We start from the raw sequence: 19080 nt of genomic DNA on the forward strand, positions 1-19080 counted from the left end.
TTCAACCACTAACACTGACTGGCCCCTCGCCTCAACTCTTTGGAGCTTGTTTTGGCATCTGTGAAATGGGATGATAACAGTATTGCCCTTCCCTGCATGCTGAGGGGCCACATGGGGTGATGCACACGAAGCACTTGGCAGTTTCTGGATATAAAAAGCACGCATGTGCTGGTAATGGTGCCCATTTTGTCATCATTGTCATTCACTACTGCCCCTGCTCAACCAAAGGTGCGGGTGCTGCAGGACTTTACTGAAAGCACAGGGTCCTTGTACAGGATGTGGAAGGAAGCCTACCTGCGTGTTATATACATTTTTAAGCATTCACGCTAAAAGGCCTGGGCAGCAGGGCTGCGTCAGAGACGTTGACAGCTCTGTGTGCTGAAGTGTTTCCTGCAGTGCTGTTAAAGAATAGAATCAGCTCTGTTCTTTGTGATTAAAAAAAATCAACTGCAAACCAGCTCTTTGCAGGAGAGAAGGCCCTGATGTTAGTTTCGGTCCCTGAAACTCTCTCAGATGGGGGTCGTATTGCCTGTCTGATAGCCATCAGTGCCCTTCTGGGCCAGGAACTCAGAAATTGGCAGCCTTCCTGTGTCCATTTCCTTTCCCTGAAGTCTGAGTGAAGCCCGTGTCGGTCTCACTGTCCATGCTGAGGTGGGCCTGGAGAGTCCAGGAAGGGGATGGCTTTGGTGTGAGTCCGTGGGGTGAGCCTGAGGTGGTGGTGATGGCGTGGGAGCCCATGAGCTCAAGCCTGTGGAGCATTAGCACAGTGCCAGGGCTTGAGAATGTGACCAGCCTGGCAGTGGTGGCAGTGCAACAGTAAAAAGCAGCTGCTGTTAAACGTTTGGTCGACTAAGCTTTTGTGAGCTCACTGCAGCCATTTCTCTGGTTATTTGTTCTCTAGGCTCCCCTGAGTTCTCTGCCCAGGAATCCCCCAACACACTTTCAGAAGAGGCCCCCACAGTTCCTGCGGCTGTGGCTCAGAATGGCAGCAGTGAGGAGGGGGCCAGGGAGGCTGGGTCCCCTGCACAGGAGTTCAGCAAGTACCAGAAGTCACTTCCTCCCAGATTCCAGCGGCAGCAGCAGCAGCAGCAACAGGTAAATGGAGAAGACATTGAGAAGGTCCTTGTAAACAGACCTGACTGCTGAGTGATGTTCCCTCCCCTTCCCCAGGCCCCTTCCATTTAAACAGATAACAGAAATCTACCATCACATGTTCCAGGCACATTGGGGACGACAGGAGCTGCACCTCAGAACTTAGGCCCTGGTAGATAAGCGCTGACCTTCCTCTGTGATTTCTCCTGCTGTGGTTTTTTGACCTGGTCTAACGTTAGCAAGGAAGTGTTCATGTGTGTGCCTTGGACTTGGTGTAGGTCAGCTGGAAGAGTGTTTCTTTATTCAGAGCAGCACACCGTGGCCACACTGTAGACTGACAGTGGCCCCCCAGGACCTTCCCAGAGTGAGGGTGGCCTGGGAGTTGCTCAGAGCTGTCAGAGGCGTGTGAGCTCTGGGTGAAGGATGTGGTGGGTGTGTCGGTGTTGAACCGGAGACTGGGACCCCGTCCCAGTGGTGCAGCGTATCTAGTTGTGTGTGGCCTGGACAGGCCAGCGTCAGCCAGGAAGCAGGGATACCTGCCAGTCAGCGTGGCAGTGAGGGTTTTGTGACACCTGGAAACTGACCTATCGGTATCGTCTTTATTAGTGCTTCATAAACCTTAAAAGGGACTCACTTTTGCCCCGAAAGAGATCATGTGGGTAATGGTTACAATCGTACCCAGGCTCTTGTAAGCCTGGCCATCTCGTCCAGCTGGAACCCCTCGTAGCCATTATGTGTCTTATGAGAGTAATAAGCCAACAGATTTATCACTGACAAGCAGTGCATTTCGGTGGGAACAGGTGATTCGTGGGCGTTACTTAGGCCAGCAATTAGGCGTGCAGTGAATTATGACTAATAACAGCCAAGATGCTTCAAAACGTTCATGCCCTGGGGCAGCCAGCCCAGGCTTGAGCCTCTTTCTGGAATCTCTTAGTTGCCTTCAAAACTGTCGGCCTGCACACCGAAGGGTCTTGTGTGTGATTCCTGGTCTAGGGCGCATGCCTGGGTTGCAGGTTAGATCCCATCCCCTGCCCTGGTCGGGTTGCATGCGGAAGGCAACCAATCGACACGTCTCTCTGGCCTATGTGGCTCAATTGGTTGGAGCGTTGTCTTGTGCCCTGAAAGGGCACATACCAGGTGTCGGGTTCAATTCCTAGTCACACAGTGAACAGGAGGCAGCCACTTGATGTTTTTCTCTCACATTGATGTTTATTGATGTTTTGCTTTCTTTCTCACTGTCCCTGCCTCTCTCTCTCAAATCAATTTTTTAAAAACTCCAAAAAACAAAAACCCCTCCCCCCCAGATCATGCTTTGCTTGGGCTCCTAGGAAGCATTCCGGGAGCCCCCGGGTCCCGTGCTCTGAATAGGGAGCGACACTCGTGCGCTTTAGCGTTGGAGTGTGGGGGACGCTATGCAGTTAGTTACTCATGGCTTGTGGGCAATTACCAACTGGGGAGATCTCTGAAGTAGCTCGAGCCAGACACAGTAGTAACAGTCACTTGAGGTAATTCTTCTGGGGGCCAGTGATGGGCCAGTCCTTTCTTAGGAATAGAGAGGAGTCTGAAAGCACCAGGGCAGCCTGGAGTAGTCTAGTCAGACGGTTAGGCTCCCTGGGGACCTGGGGTCTAGCTGTGCAGAGTTGCTTTGGGTAGAGGCCTGCAGCCTCCCGTGTGGCTGGGAGAGCTATTTATTGAATGCTGAGTGCTCCTCAGAAAGTGTCGTGAGCGCCGATGGAGAGCGTCCAGGGGATCCAGCCCAGGCCGCCAGCTGGTGGGCGGCCTCTTCTTTACAGATTGGAAGGGAATGGCGCAGCCGGGCTCTCCTCCTGGGTTGACTCTGCACCTGAGTCCTGCCAGGTGGCCAATTCAGCATGCACCTGTGAGGCAGTCTGGGGGTCACTGGTGTGTGGAGCAGGGTCTGCAGTGAGCCCCCTCCAGCTCCTTGATGTCGAATATTCTACTGATGCTTCACATTCATCCTCTCGTGCAGTGAGCTTTCTATATACCAGGTCTGGTGGTAGGGGCAGGGATACCATGTAACTCAGTGTGCTGTCTCTTGTGATACAGCGAAGCAAGCCAGCTATAGAAAATAATGACTTATTGTTGGTGCTACAAAGGAAAAATGTCAGTGTGGTGAGAGCAGAGGACAGAGACCTGATCTCTCCTTGGGAGTCGTGACAGGCTTCCCAGAGGAAGTGCTCTTGAAGCTGAAACCTAAAGAAAGAGTGCGAGTGAGCCGGGTTTGGGGATGGAGGGAACAGGAGCTTCCCAGGTAGAGGGCCTAGTATGTTACCAGAGCCTCAAGTGGCGGGCAGTCCTGTGGAGCAGGGAGCCTGGGCAGTGGTGTGAGGTGAAGCTGGGAGGCAGGTGGGCAGGGTCCCACAGGACGCTGAAGCCGATGTGTAGCCCTGTGGAAAACCATCGAAAGCTCCTTTGAAGCATGGGGTTGGCATGATCAGAGGTGTGTGTGTAAAAGATTGCTCTAGTTGAGTGTGGAGAATGGATTGAAGAGGGCAGCGGTGAGGAGGGAGAGGCTGGTAACCATCCTCAGGTGGTTGTAGGCAAGAAGAGAGTCCCTGGGAGGTGTCTGCTGGTCAGTGGTCAGTTCCAGGAGATTTTGACCCAAATGGAAACCCAGTCTGCTTGTATTGGAGGAGCACATGGGCTCCCTTTGTGATAACAGCACAATTGTCCGTCCAGTTTTGGGAGCGGGATGGCAGCCTGAAAGCCTTACTACACTGGGGTCCATCTGTGCCTCTTTTGGTCTTCTGTTCTGGGTGAGCCTTCCGTGCCTCCTGCTAGAGCGCTGTGTGCCCTGCAGCTCCTGTCTAACCAGGTCCCTCTCCCTGCTCAGGAGCAGCTGTACAAGATGCAGCACTGGCCGCAGGTGTACCCTCCACCCTCCCACCCGCAGCGCCCCTTCTACGCACACCATCCTCAGATGCTGGGCTTCGATCCCAGGTGGATGATGATGCCTTCCTACATGGACCCACGGATCACACCCGCTCGGACCCCAGTGGATTTCTACCCCTCGGCCCTGCACCCCTCAGGTAAGCTCCGTGAGCTAGTGGCCCTGGACAGGGTGGTGTGAAGGATGTTGCCTCAGGAGTTAGATCCACAGGATTCCACTCCGGACTCTTATGCAAGTCACATGACCAGTCTTGAGTTTTAACTTTCTTGTTTGCAAAATGAGGCTAGGATAGTAGTACCTGTCACACAGAATTGCTGCGAAGATTCCTAAGATTGTGCATTATCAATTGCTTTAATTAATTTTTATCTCTCTCCTTTCTTTTTGTCCCTTTTTTGTTCTTAAGTTCTTTGTGCCTTTTCTGTGTTTTTCCCTTGATCAATCTTCCCCAAGGTTTGTTTAATTAATGCCATTTTTAAAAAGTGGCCTTTGGATTTCTTAATTTCTCTATTTTATTTGATTGTTACTTCATAAATTTCTGCTTTTTTCCATTATTTCCTTTGAAATCATTCTGTTCTTTGTCCGACTAATTATGTTGGATGCTTTAGCTCACTAATTTTTGGCTTCTCTGATTCATTTAAGTATCATCTGAGCTCTGAACTCCCATGAGTTTTACAAGAAAGCACCTTTGATACTGTGCAGTTCTAAATGTTAGTCTGATTTTGATTTATCTTTTTTTATTATGATTTTTTTTAATGGTGTGTTGTAAATTTTCCAGATACATAGTTTAAAGATTGTCCTTATGGTGTGATTTTCTAAAGTGTCTGCTTTGTGGTCAGATAATATGGTCTGCGTGATGGAGTCCAGGGGTCATCAGACTTTCTCTATAATGCCAGGTGGTAAATGCTATTTTAGGCTTTGAGCAGCTACTTAGGTTTGCTGTTGTAGAACAATAGTGAAAGAGCGCCCTCGCTTTCCAGTAAACATATTTAAAACTGGCGCAGGTCAGGTTTCACTCAAGGGCTGGAGTGTGCTAGACAGGCCCCAGTCTAGATTGCTTGACATTCGTTGAGATTTTCTTTGCGGGCTGTTACATGATTGTTGGTTGGTTTTGTGAAACATTCTAAGTTTGCTTGAAGAGAATAGGTACTCTCCAGTTGGATAGAATGGAGCTTGCTGCCTGTGCTATGTGCATGTGTATGTCATTGCAGTTTTTGTCCTTTCTGTCGCTCAGAGGTGTGTTCCGATCCCCACGATGATTGCGGGCCTGTCCAGTCCTGTGAGCCAGGCAGTACTTGCTTTCTCTCTGGAGGCGCACCCTTGTTACTGCTAATTGTGCTTCCTACCTTTGATGTCTACTTTGTCTAATAGTAGTATCATTCCAGTTTTCTTTTGATTAGTGATCGTTTGGTTTCCTCTCCAACATTTTACCATCAGCCTCTCTGAGCCCATTTTGGAGAGTGTATCTTTGTACGTAAAATGTGTGTGGTTTTACTCCAAAAGCCTGTTGCTTTATTGCCAAATCGGTCCTTCATTATTACTGGGATGATGTTTGGATTTCCTTCTCCTATTTTATACTTTCTGTTTGTCCCTCTTTCTATGCTTTTCTTTTACTCTTTTTTTCTTCGGATCAAGTTTTCCTCCTCTTTTTGTTTTCGCTTCTGCATTCTGTCTCCATCTTGGTAGTTATATTAAATTCCATCATGTGCCCTCTACTTAGCAAAGGCTAATCAATCTCTTCTCTCTCCACCTGAACTCCGAGCACCTCCTCGTCGGTCACCTGTTAGTTGTGCCTTGTTTTTATGCCCACCGGATTAGTCAGCACTTTCTGTTGTTTTGTCCAGCCTGTGCTTGTTCAGACCTGCCTGTGTGCTTACTAGTTTCTTTGCTGCTCTCCTTTCTTGCATCTTTTCCCTTCCGTCTGGGTTCGGTTCACTTCTTTATGAAGTGCGTTCTGTCGAGTCCTTCAGGAAAGGTTTTTGGCAGATTTCCTTTGCCTGGAAATGTTTTCCTGCCACTCTTTCTCTTGAATGGTAGTGCAGCTGGGTGTCGAGTTCTAGGTTGGCAGTTACTGTCAGCCTGGGAAGAGGGTATTACTATGCCTGCATTGCCTCCGGCTCCTGCTGCTGCTGGGAGGGCGGTGTTCCTCTCTGTCTTCTCTGTCTCTGGTCTCTCCCATTCTGGCGTGATGTCCTCTCCAGGTGCATATCTGCGTCTACGTTACTTCATTCTGCTGAGAACTCACCGGCTCGAGTCGAGGATGTCTTTCATCGCTTCAGAATATTCTCTTTTAATTACCGATTCAAATATTGCCTTATTTTTGTTCTTTGTATCCTTTCTTCTTAGGACTTCCACTTGGAATATTTTGTACTTTCTCATTCTGGCTTCCAAGTCTCTTAAATATGAAAGAGAGGTTCTCTGGGGTGCCTTCTGGGAAAATGCCTCAGAACTATTTTACAGTTCAGTTTTCGCTCCAGTTGTGTATATTCTGCTGAGTGGTTTTTTTTTTTTTTTTACTCTCCAGTGAGTTTTTCATTTCAGTGACTATCACTAGAATTTTTCTCAAACCTGTTATTTTTTTCTTATGTCATATTTTTAATATCTTTTATGCTTTTTAATCATTTAAAACATAGCTTCCTAGTGTTTAACAGATCATTCTGTTACCCAAAGTTCTTGGGGAGGCGTATAATCCTGTGTCTTCCTTTCCACAGGTATGCTGGTAATTTTGGATTACAAGTTCATTTTTAACAGAGCCTTATTTATTGTGGGAGACAAGTCCATCCCTCTAGAGAGTCCATCCCTCTAGAGAGTCCATCCCTCTAGAGAGTCCATCCCTCTAGAGAGTCCATCCCTCTAGAGAGTCCATCCCTCTAGAGAGTCCATCCCTCTAGAGTGGTTACCTACCCTGGCCCAGGCCAAGATACAGACTCGGTTATTTCCCTATACAAAAGAGCTTATGGTTTTCTAATCCGCCTTTTAATTGAGGACACGACCCTTTGAGGGTCTCTGTTTTGTGCAGAAAAGCCCCACCCCTGTGCTGTGAGTGTTTTGAAGAAGAAGCCCATAGGCTATAAAGACTGACGAATGTGTGCCCTCCCCTCCAGGAAGCACCAGCTCATGGCTCAGGCCTGTGGCTGTGGTTCTTGCTCCCTGGTCGATCCCGTTTTTAGGGATATACAGCTCTGTAAGCCCAATGGTTCATATATTCTGTCCAGCATTTTTGTTGCAGGAGGGTTTTTCAGGTAATAAGGCTCAGCCATACACAGCGTTGAACAGTTTAGCCTGCCTCAGTCAATACTTAATAAGCGCTGTGTAATTTGGGGGTTCCTGAGAGAGTCCCCACCACACCTGACAGTCTGACTCTGTTGGAGTCCTGTGTCAGCAGCTTTTGAATGGAGTGCCCCACAGCCCAAGAAAGGCTGGAACCACTGCTGAGGCTGGGGCTCAACTTAAAAGATGAGCACCACAAAATTTTTGGCTACTAATAAGCTTTGTGAAGAAAATATTTGAAAAGTCAGATCTTTTTTGTCCATAGACTGAGGCCCAACAAGTCCTTTAATACCATTTGCACCATCCCTACTTCCTCATTTGGACAGTGAGGCCATAGAGGGGCGCGGTTCCCCAGCTGGTTTGTGTCTGGTAGGAGTGAAATACTGTCGTCGTCCTGAACTCCTTGGGCCAGTTAACAGTCTCCTTTGGTGTGTCGTGCTACCCCTTCCTGTACGAAAATGTGGGGTGTTGCTGTCAGTCTTAGGGTTAGAAATGAAAGGAACTAAAACCAAAATCTCTTTGGAAGTCTCCTTGCACAGATTCTGAAGCAGGTAAGTGCCAGCTCGTTCCGTCGCTCGCCTTCCTATGTCTGTACACAAACCTCAGGTCCCTCTGCTCACCGAGATTCGTTGCTGACTGACCAGCCCTCGCTGACCTTCTCCGACATTGATGAACTCTGGTTTGATGTTTCCATTTGCCAGTTTTCTATACCCTTCATTGCAGGGGTTCTTAATCTGGAAACAAACTGGATGTCAGAGGTTTTTCAGTAACTCAGATTGCACACTATGGCTCCAATGTGCTGTGGTCAGTACAGGTGAAGATCCCAGGGATGGTCAGCTGGGGTGCCATGTCCATGTGATGGTTGGGGAAACTGTTGTCTCCTCTGAGCCTTTGGTCAACCTTGAGATCGGAGCACAGTCTTTAATGGCGTGACCTAGATCAGTTCTTTCCTTCTCCAGGACTGATGAAGCCCATGGTGGCCCAGGACTCTGTCAATGGGACTGGCTGTCGATCTGAGGATCAGAGCCGTGTCCCCCCACTGCAAGAAAGAAAAGTGACCGCCATAGATCCAGCCCCTGTGTGGAGTCCCGAGGGCTACATGGCATTGCAGAGCAAGAGCTACTCGCTCCCTCACCCAAAATCCAGCGACACCTTGGCCATGGACATGCACGTCAGGTGAGTCAAACTTGGTCCTGCTGGCCTGCACCCAAAGAAGACTCTCCTGAGAGGGGCTCTGGGAAGAGGCACTATCCCAGGAGCCACTGCCCGAGGGGTGAGGGCACCTGGGAAGGGCCTGCCAGTGCCCTCTGGGGAAGGAGTGTGGCAAGGATGGCTTGAGTGCTTCTGTGTGAGAGTTGCTTATTGATGGTGGGGCTGAAGGCCCAGGAGAAATGGGTCAAAGGCGAATCTCTGATGGGGGGCAGGGTGGGGCTCAGGGCTCAGCAGGTGAGGTTGAGCACGTGAGGGCTCCTTCCTGTGAAAGTAAAGCAAGCTGGCCCTTCCGGCCCAGCGCCCCAGACTCTTCACGGACTCCCAGGCTCCAGCTGTTCGAACCAGAGGATCCTCAGCTGCTCTCTGTCTCCAGGGTGGCACGCTGAGTCCACCCGCAGCCACTGCCCTCTGCACTCCGGACTCCAGGGCCACCAACCCGTCCATGGCCCAGCCGCTCGCTCTGAGACCTGTTTAAAGATAGAGGAAATGTTGGTGCTTATGGTTTTTTTCTTTTTCTTTTTTAGTGTTTTTTTTTTCCTTTTTTTCTTTTTTTTTTATACTTTTTTCTTTTTAAAACTAAGCTTTGTGTTCAGCATGGAAAGCAGGAACCAGGCTCCAATCACATTGACTGGTTTTTCTGGTTCCTTTTCAGGAGTGAAAGCTCTTACTCTGCCTCACCCGGAAGGTCAGGGGGCGTAAGTGCCCAGCGCGATCTCCTTGAGGAGAGAGTGGAGGAGTACTTGAGTGCTTTTGACAAGAAGGCCCAAGCAGACTTTGACAGCTGTGTCTCTTCTCAAAGAATAGGCCAGGAGCTTTTGTTTCCACCCCAAGAAAATGTACAGGAAGCAGGTGCTCCTGGGGGTCACACCCCAAACCTCAGGTGTTCCCCACTGGAGCCCGACTTTGCCCCAGCTGAGAAAAAGCCAGAGTATAGCAATTGGGACGTTAGCCACCAGCCCAAGGCCGCTGACACAGCCAACAGTGTGGAGGAGGAGGCACCCCGGGAGGAGCCGCCCTTTCACGTCTCCTCCTGGGAGAAGGAAGGGAGCCCCCACAAACAGCCGTCCCTGGAGCCTGAGTGGACCCCTGAGTCCCGGGGCTCCAGCAGCCAGCACCAGGAGCAGACCAGCAGGACCCGGAGGTCGGGGCCCATCAAGAAACCCGTGCTGAAGGCCCTCAAGGTGGAAGACAAGGAGAAGGAACTGGAGAAGAGCAAGCAGGAGCCTGGGGAGGAGAGCGCCCGCCTGGCCAAGGAGGCGGTGCAGAGCCACCCAGCGGAAAAGGACCCGGACGCGGAGAATGACCCCACGCTGGCCAACACTGCCCCCTCCGCCTCGGAGGCCCAGGGCACGGCCCGTGCTCGGCCTGGCTGCTCAGCCAGCAAGCCTGAAGAGGACGAGACGCCCGATAGGACCTGGGAGCCCAGACCCTCCCGGGAGCCCAGCGACACGCCCCTGACGAAGAGGAACAACTGGATCTTCATCGATGAGGAGCAAGCCTTTGGGGGCCGAGGGCAGGCCCGGAGCCGCGGCCGCGGGTTCCGAGAGTTCGCTTTCCGTGGCCGGCCTGCTGGCGGCAGCAGCCCTGGCATCTGCGGTGGGGGGATCCTTGGGGCCCGGGGCATCTACACCAATAGCCAGAGAAGCAGCCGGGGCCGGGGACTACGTGAGTTTGGTCAGCCCGAGGACTTCTCCAGAGCCAAGCCCCGGCGCCGCATTGCCAGCGAGACCCACAGCGAGGGCTCCGAATACGAAGAGCTTCCCAAGCGGCGGCGGCAGAGAGGCTCGGACAGCGGCCATGAAGGCTCACTCCTGGACAGGGAGGAGGGCGTCTCGAAGAAAGGTGACTTCAAAGACTCTTGGCGGTCCAACAAGATGTACTCCGATGACCACAGCAGTCTGGAGGCGAAGAACAGAGGCCCTCGGGCCTTTGGACGAGCCCTCCCTCCCCGGCTGAGCAACTGTGGCTACGGGCGGAGAACCTTCATGTCCAGAGAGGTGGCCCACTGGCAGAGCAAGAGTCCCGGCACCTGCTGGCAGGACCATGGCTCCCCTGACACCTGTGGCTCCCGGCGACCCACAGACAGAGACTACATCCCAGAGGCCTACAGACACTCTGACTCATTTGGTGCCAGGGCCTTCGAGGACAGCCGCCTGGAGGACAAGAGGGCCTTCTTCCAAGATGACCACGTGGCAGATTCTGAGAACGCAGAGAACCGGCCCTTCCGGAGGAGGCGCCCCCCGCGCCAGGACAAACCCCCTCGCTTTAGGCGCCTCCGGCAGGAGCGTGAATCCTTAGGCCTGTGGGGGCCTGAGGAGGAGCCCCACCTGCTGCCAGGTCAGTGGCCGGCTAGGTCCAAACTGTGTACTGGGGACAAGAGTGGCACCGTGGGCCGCAGGTCCCCTGAGCTCTCCTACCAGAACTCCTCTGACCATGCCAATGAAGAGTGGGAGACTGCCTCTGAGAGCAGCGACTTCAGCGAGAGGCGTGAGCGGCGAGACGGCCCCGGGGCCGAGCCCGGCTCTCAAGTGGATAGCAGCCTGCCTGGGGCCAACTTGGGGGAGAAGAAGGAGTTGGCCAAGAGGAGCTTCTCCGGTCAGAGACCCCTGGTGGACAGACAGAGCCGGAAGTTGGAGCCGGGAGGGTTTGGGGAGAAGGCTGTTAGGCCAGGTCACGGTGGTGACACTCCTCCCCGTTATGAGAGCCAACAGAGTGGGACGCCTTTGAAAGCCAAAAGGTAAAACAAAAAAACAATCCGGGTTATTCCTGTTGCTGTCACTCTGTAATTGAGCTAGTTTTTTGAGCAGCACTTCATGCATGTGTGTCCCACCATGTGTCAGGTGCCCCAGCTCCCCTGTACCAGGGGCCGACTGCCTGCCAGCCATTGTGTGTGAGCGTCTCCATCACTTGCCCTTCCACTGCTTGTCTGCTTCTCTGTGGTGTTTTGTTGTTGTGGCTTGAAAACCAAAACTAGAGTCCCCTCCCCAGGGGTTCTCTTATGGTGGCTGCCTAGCGCCTGTCCCAAGAGTTCAGCCTCCATATGTGTGCTTGGGGTCCCAGTGAGGGGCCTGGTCAGCACCACGCAGGCCGCCAGATGCCCTTGCTGTGCGGCTGCTGCCTGGCCCCGGAGGCGGCTCCTCCCTGAGCAACTCTGCTTCTCAGCAGTGAGGAGGCATGGCACCCTTTAGGGACTGCCACCTTGGTGGGTGAGACAGGCAGTAGCAACAGGGAGTGGGCTGCCTGAGGCCCGGTGAGTATCTCTGGCCCGGAATTGGGGGCTTTGATATGGATGGTCTGTGTCAGCTCAGTGGCCATAGGCTTCCCGGGATCAGGGAGAGGCGACGTCAGCCATGCTGCTTCCACCTACCCCTCAGAATTCAGGGCAGAAGCCTGGGGATTGATTCTTACCCCAGAGGAGGAGCCACAGGATATGTGGATTCTTTCAGGTGTCCATCTAGTCTAGCTTTCCAGGCAGCGGTGCAGTGGAGGTGGCCTTCCCTGTGGCCTGCATGCACACTGCTGCCAGGGAGGAGCTTCCATGGAACAAGGGGCAGTGGGGGACATAGGCACAGGTCAGGGCACGTGTGCGTGCTGTGCGCTTAGGCAGTTTTCCCTTTCCTCTCCTTCCCAGCCTGCAGTCACTTCTGAGCTAATGAGGTCCTTCCTTTACAGGACCCCGGACGAGGCCTTGCCAGGAGGTCTGGGCTGCAGCAGTGGGAGTGGCCACTATACCCTGGAACGGGCAGCCCATGCCACCTCTGACATCCCTGAAGCCTCCTGTGAGAAGGCAGAGGAAACCACGCTGGCTGCTCAGAGGGCAGGCGAACAGGGAGAGGCCATGAAGCAGTTTGACCTAAACTATGGAAGTGAGTCTTTCCCCTCAAATCTTCAGGGGAAGAGCCAAGTGAAATGGGGCCTTGCTACACGGGCTGCCTAGCTTGCCCTTTCACTGAATACCTGAGCCTCTGCAGGCCCTGGGCCACTTTCCAGGGCTGTAGTGGTGAGCAGAACAGATACTACCCCTGCGCTTGTGTTGCTCACAGCTTCCCAAACCCCCATAACTGCCCTATGGTACCCTAGTTTTAAAGAAGGGATCCTGAGGCCCTGAGAGATTGTGGTTCGTTCATGGTCACATGGCCAGTTAGGAGCAGAGCTGGGACTTAAGTGTCTTTGTCTCCAAAGACTTTTTTGAGCTGTAGTGTCACTTAGGCCTCTTTGGCTTGAGTTAACGGTGTGTTAGAGCGGGTGTGAGAAGGGTATAGAGTCACAGCTGGATTCTGTAGACTCTGGTTTTACACAGCGCGGGGCTTTGGAGATACCAAGCCAGGCACTGCCCAGCCTTTGGAGCTGAGCCATCCTTAGACATAACCCTGCCTGTAGGGCTGGGTTATTCATGGCTTCTGGTGATTGGAACACTGATCCTTCTCGGGAACTCTTGGTTCAGATTCCATCATCGAGAATTGTGGGTCCAGCCCAGGGGAGGAGACTGAGGTGGGCTCCATGGTAGGTGAAGGCTTCATCGAAGTCCTGACCAAGAAGCAGCGACGCCTACTGGAGGAAGAGAGGAGGAGGAAGGAGCAGGCTGTGCAGGTAGGGGCACAGGGTGAGGGGGGCAGGGCGGAGGACAGGCTGACAGGGAAACTAGAGCCAGGAGGCTCTGCATTCTGAATGAAGCCCAGGGTAGAGGGAGGAGGGGAGGAGTGCTCTGTAAGCACATTCCCCAGCGCCTGTTCTCCCTGCGGCCCTGTAGCAGGAGGTGGCCTTATTCCTGTCTCCCCGGGAGAGCAGCCAAAGCGTAGCTGAGCAAGGTGCAGACCTTCCTCAGCCCCTAATTCCATTCTCCTCCCACTGTGCCACCCTGGGAGTGACAAGGGGTGGGGACCCTGTGCTCAGATGGGATTGGTGGGGCACTGCACACATGTTCTGTTGTCAGAGTTCATCACAGTCCCTTGGCCATCAGTCCTTTCTAGGTGCGGTTTAGTTGGCATTGAAACTCACATGTGGTTGAGATCTTGAGAGACGAACGTTCTTGCATCTCTGGAGCAAGGTCTCTTGGTTTTGATGCCCCAGAGACTTTTCCTGGGGAGAATGTCATTTTTTATGCCCGATGTCTAGGATGGCCTCCACCAGCATTTCTTTTCTTAGGTGCCTGTCAAAGGCCGAGGCCTTTCCTCCCGTATTCCTCCTCGGTTTGCGAAAAGGCAGAACAACCTGTGCCTGGAGCAGGGCGATGTGCCTGTGCCAAGCAGTAGCTTGGGCACTGAGATCTGGGAGAGCAGCGGCCAGGGTAAGAGTTGGGGTGGCTAGACTCAGTGGTTATCCCGTGGCTATTTTCTTAGGGTGTGTCTGCTTTCTGGGCCGTGAGTATAGGTGGAGCATAACCTGTTTCCTGGCATCCTCTGCTGAGCCAGAGGGTTAGGCTCCATCTTAGCCATTTGCTGCTGCAGCCCCTGAGCAGGTGTAAACATTTTCCTGCCTTGCATTTGGTGGAAGAGCCAAGCAGTCCATGGTCCAGACACCTGGAAGGGGTGGCCCTGCCCCACCCACTCAGTGCCCTGTCCCTGTACTCATTAAGCTGGCTGTAGGGAGGGGAGCCAGAGTCCAGAGCTTTCTGGTGGGTGCTCTGTGCCCTTTCCCAGCCCAGAAGGAAGGTCTATCAGTCCCTCTAAATGCTCTCTCAGAAAGAGACTTGAGACCAGAGTAAGGTGGACCTTGCTTTTTAGAAAATTGGTTTCCCTGAACTTTTTTTTTTTAAACTTTTTAAATGTATCTTTATTGATTTCAGAGAAGAAGGGAGAGGGAGAGGGAGAGATAGAAACACAGAAACATCAGTGATGAGAGAGAGTCATTGATAAGCTGCTTCCTGCATGCCCCCTACTGGAGATTGAGCCCACAACCTGGGCATGTGTCCTGACCAGGAATCGAACCTTGATCTCCTGAATCATAGAACAATGCTCGACCTCTGAGCCATGCCGGCCAGGCTTCCCTAAACTTTTTTAAAAAATTCTCTACTTAATGCTATTTTTCTGGTAACTTTAAAAATGCAGAACCATTTGAAGGGAGCAGATTTTTCTTGAATGCCCACTTTGGCCAGGGCCCTGCAGGGCACAAAGACGCATAAAACCAGGGCACACGGCACCTCCCCAGGGAGCATGGAGAAATCACCCACTGCCAGCTTGTTTTTAAACAAAGCAGCCCAGGCTTTCAGAGTGCAGGGACTCATCCTCGGAGCCACAGGACGGGCACCGATATTCTGAGTTCTGGGCCTGGATCCTCAGTCTCACTTCATGGCCTGTCCTTACTGCAGAATAGCATTGATGGTGCTCAGCTCTGATTGCAAGTGCGCTTGACCTTTCAGTGAGATACTGATGTCAGACATCTGGTAGTGAGTGACAGGTGTAATGTGAATTTCTGCAGGTACCTGCCCCCAGTCTGGTTAGAGCAGACCAGGCACAGGGGGTGGCCCCTGCCGTCAGGATTCCCCTCCAGGTTCTGCAGTGCTCAGACCAGGGCCCAGGTGGCTTCAGAGGGCCCCTAGATTTTAAGATCACACGTAAAATTCTGTGTACATACACAGGGTCCATGGCTTCTGTTAGGCTCAGAGTAACCTTTGAGCTAACAGAATTTCAGGAATAGCAGCTTGGCCCTTTCAGAGGCTTTCTTTGAAAGGCTTCGTAGCAGCTCCCAGCTTGAGAAGTAAATAGCTTGAGTGAAGGGAGCTTCCCTGCAGCAGAGATAGTGACAGGATTCCAGCAGGAGAGAATGGCATGGCTGGTGTGTTCATGCACAATCTATTTGGTGAGATGATGAGGAAACACATTTATTGAGGTCTTTCTGAGGATCTGGGAAGGTGGGGAAAGCTCAGACTAGCTCCCTGTATCAGATCTGTTCACTAGCATGTCGGCGAGGGCCACGGGGGTTTGTGTAAGCAGCCTATGCTCGTCTTTGCAGCCTGGTTGTTCCTCTTTGATGTCCTGACTATCTGTTTCTCCTCCTGGCAGCCCTGCCTGTTCAGGCCTCGACCAGTGACTCCTGGACTAAAGCTGCCACTGCCTTCAACAGCACCGAGTCCGGCTCTGCCGAGGTGAGTGTGTTGTGCTGCTTGCCTGCTGGGTGTGCTCCCTGTCCACATGGCTGGCCTGTCCAGGGCCCTGTTCATCCTGCAGCCCGCCTGAGCCCTCCCTTAGCCACAGCAGTCGAGCATGGACCAGAGGCCATTTCCACAGGCCCCAGCTTGTTGCTGGACTGCAGTCTCGATTTTTGACCTACATGATGTGCCTGTGTGAGAGAGAGGAAGGGAAGGGATTACTAGGGAAACCCACCCCTAGTGTAGGGTGAGCAATTGGGGGGCTCTCCTTCAAACCTGTGACTGTGCTCACTCAGTTTGGTTTGGGCCACAAGGGAAATGAGTTTGGGGGTCTCAGCCCAGGCCCGCTGGAGATCTGGAGGTTTGAGCTCCGGCAGGGCAGTGCACTTGGCCATGTGCCTTCATTTGTCAGGCAGGACCCAACACAGGACAAGACCATGCACAGGCAGGCGGTTTGGGGGAGCCTTGTCTCAGCGCTGAATTCTGTCTCGCTTCTCGGATGATTGCGTTTCAGAGTCTGGGGTCAGGACTCTAACCCATTTTGTGCCTTGCACAGCCGGGCTTTAAGAGCAGCCAGGGAGATAGTGGTGTCGACTTGAGCGCTGAGTCTCGAGAGTCCTCTGCGACCTCTTCGCAGCGGAGCTCACCGTATGGCACAATGAAACCAGAGGAGATGAACGGGACCGGCCTCGAGCCCAAGGCTGACAGCCACAAGGAGCAGGCTCAGAAGCAACCTGAACAAAAGGTAACGTGCAAGTCCCATTCACAGGTCAGGGCTGAGCAGAAGGGCTCATTGTCTTTTGTCTTCTGCCCGATTCCTGGATGCTTAGGAGCTATAGCTTGGGGTCGTCTTGTCTGTGTGTTTTAGTTTCTCTGCTTTCCCATCAAGGATTCAGAACAAGGCTCAGGACAGAGCAAGGAGCACAGACCGGGACCCATCGGCAATGAGCGTTCTCTGAAGAACAGAAAGGGCTCGGAGGGCGCCGAGCGGCTGCCAGGGGCTGTCGTCCCACCTGTTAACGGAGTGGAGATTCACGTGGACTCCGTGCTCCCAGTGCCGCCCATCGAATTTGGAGTTAGTCCAAAAGTGAGGCTTGGATTTATCTCCTTCCTTTCTTTTTTTGTACTTGGAGAGGAAGGAGGGTGCTTCAACAAGTTGTCTTCTAGAGAGAGCAGGGAGATGGGAGCTGAGCAGCACTCCAGGGGAGTGTCCTCACACCAGGCAGGTTCTCAGGCTGAGTGGGTGGTGGTCTTCACTGTCTGTCAGGTCAGCCAGTGGGCATGGGCAGGGAGAGAGGATGAGAGGTGGCATCCTTTCCTCGTGTGCCATTGGGAAACATTTGGCCATATTGCTCACATGGTGGATGCTGCTTAGTGGATTTCTTGAGTCTTTGTGTCTGTCTCTGCTGCAAGGTGAACCGGGATGATTTCCCTGGACTCTGTCCCCTTTTTCTAGGACTCCGACTTCAGCCTGCCACCAGGTTCTGCCTCTGGTCCCCCAGGGAATCCGGTTGTCAAGCTCCAAGACGCCTTGGCCAGTAACGTAAGTGTGCTTCCATCCCAGCTCTGTCCCTGCCCTGGTAGGCCCTGGGAGAAGAGAGCCTGGCCTTAGGGTCAGGCAGCCCCAGGTTTGAGTCATGGTGCAGGTTCTAGCTAGTTATGTATTTCAACTAGTTGCTTAAATGTGCACACCCCAGTGTTACGACCTTAAAGTGGGTCATACATTTCCTCGGGTCGGGTGTGTTTGGCATTCTTTGATTCTGTGTCCTTCGAAGTTCCATGTCACATATTGAGAATTCTCACAGGGCTCACCAAGCTTTTGTTCTCTGAGGTCTCAGGACCTTGTAACATGCCTGTGGGCACTGCGCATCTGCAGGAGGAGGGTCTAGTAGCCATTCCTGAATATTTGTCAATGGGGACTTCTTTTTCAGTCTCCTGGAGGTCTCCAAGCCTGTGTGCTGGCAGCCAGTTACTGTTATGTTGCTGGCACACGACTGTCCCTGCTGGAGGGCTCTAGAGGATGTGGGGGTGGCTCTCCTGGGCCTCTGTCACGGGAAGCCATGGAGGCAGCTCTTTGGAGGAAATAAACTGGTCTTGGCTGCAGGCAGCGTCACTTTGGTGGTCTCAAGTGCACACGACCAAATCTGAAGGTGCATTTTGACACATTGTCTTACTTCTGTGCCTGTTTGTCCCGTGGTCTCCTGTTCCCCTCCAGGCTGGGTTGACACAGAGTATTCCCATCCTGAGGCGTGATCATCACATCCAGAGGGCCATCGGCCTCTCCCAGATGTCCTTCCCCACTGCTGACCTCACTCTGAAGGTAACACCTGCCCTGAGCTAGGCAAGGCCCACACGGTGCCTTAGCTTGTGAAGAGTCAGGAGCAACCCCACCCACCCTGCCCACCCTTGAGCCCTAGATTGATGGTGCTGCTGCCTCACCCTAGTATTTGCATCCCTCCCCCTTCCCTTGCTTCCAAAGATGGAGTCTGCGCGTAAGGCTTGGGAAAACTCGCCCAGTTTGCCGGAGCAGAGCTCTCCAGGAGGTGCTGGCTCGGGCATCCAGCCCCCATCCTCTCTGGGAGCCTCCAGCGGGGTCAACTACAGCTCCTTTGGCGGAGTTTCCATGCCACCCATGCCTGTGGCCTCCGTAGCACCTTCTCTTCCAGGTACCTCAGCCCGAGCCTTCTTACCCCCTGACAGAAGCGGGGCTGCCAGCCCTGAGCCCCAACCCCACCTTGACTTGTGGAGTCTGTACAACTAGGAGTTTATCTCTAGGCTGGGTGACCATAGCTTCCCACGTGCTGCAGATAGCTCACACTTCCTGCTTTCCCGCTCGCCACCTTCCCTGCTCGTGAAGCAGAATCCAGTGACTGGCAAGTCGCTCCCACCTCCTGGAGGGAGGAGTGAGCAGAGACTGGCTATGGGTTGAACCCAGGTCATGTGGGGGCTGTGTCACCTCCACCAGTGAGAAGCTCAGCTCTGAGACTTGTCCTCTGCTCTGTAAAATAAGCCAGGGTGAGGATGGTGCTCCATGCGGTAGCCACGCCCAGAGGAGGCCATACCTGGAAAGTGCTTTGTATCAGCTGAACCCTCAGTGGCGGCCATGATTATTCTTCCTGTCAATGTCTTAGTCATTGTGTTGGTGCCTGAGGGGGGGAGGGGGGATTTCGAGGACCCAGCTGCCGCGGTCTCAGTGATGCAATTCCAATAGATCCTTCTGACCCTCCACTGTGGACTCAATAGCAGGGAGATGAAGAGGAACGTGACTGAGAGACCAATGCAGCCTCATTCACAGGGATGCCCTACTGAGTATGGGCAGTGGGCGAGTAGCTAGGTAGCAAGGGTGGGCTGGAGCTGCCCTCCTCCTGGGCCTGGTGCTGCGACCTCTCCAGGTGCCCTGTGGGGGAGCCAGGGGTGTCATCAGCATGCATGGTGCTGCAGGAGCCCAGGGCCTACAGCAGGGGAACAGAGCAGGCCCTGTACGTGCTCCCTGGGAGAGCGTGCACCTTCA

At 53.1% G+C, this 19080-nt stretch overlaps 1 protein-coding gene across 6 annotated transcripts in view; it reads left to right on the forward strand.

Annotated features, from left to right (window-relative positions):
* PRRC2B (proline rich coiled-coil 2B) overlaps window positions 1-19080 on the forward strand; it is a 77593-nt gene that overhangs the window by 48544 nt on the left and 9969 nt on the right. For 3 of the 6 annotated variants that reach the window (XM_081150507.1, XM_081150506.1, XM_081150509.1), the window contains exons 13-25: window positions 902-1095; window positions 3947-4142; window positions 8230-8446; window positions 9135-11219; window positions 12155-12348; window positions 12927-13072; window positions 13628-13769; window positions 15484-15566; window positions 16126-16314; window positions 16459-16656; window positions 17026-17112; window positions 17785-17889; window positions 18049-18235. In XM_081150507.1, the coding sequence (XP_081006633.1) occupies window positions 902-1095; window positions 3947-4142; window positions 8230-8446; window positions 9135-11219; window positions 12155-12348; window positions 12927-13072; window positions 13628-13769; window positions 15484-15566; window positions 16126-16314; window positions 16459-16656; window positions 17026-17112; window positions 17785-17889; window positions 18049-18235 (4023 nt within the window). The remainder of the gene's footprint in view (window positions 1-901; window positions 1096-3946; window positions 4143-8229; window positions 8447-9134; window positions 11220-12154; window positions 12349-12926; window positions 13073-13627; window positions 13770-15483; window positions 15567-16125; window positions 16315-16458; window positions 16657-17025; window positions 17113-17784; window positions 17890-18048; window positions 18236-19080) is intronic. The other 3 variants (XM_081150508.1, XM_081150511.1, XM_081150510.1) reach the window with 3 other exon arrangements.

The sequence above is a fragment of the Miniopterus schreibersii genome (genome assembly GCF_964146895.1).
Source record: "Miniopterus schreibersii genome assembly, chromosome: 11".
In the NCBI taxonomy this organism is placed as follows: Eukaryota; Metazoa; Chordata; class Mammalia; order Chiroptera; family Miniopteridae; genus Miniopterus; species Miniopterus schreibersii.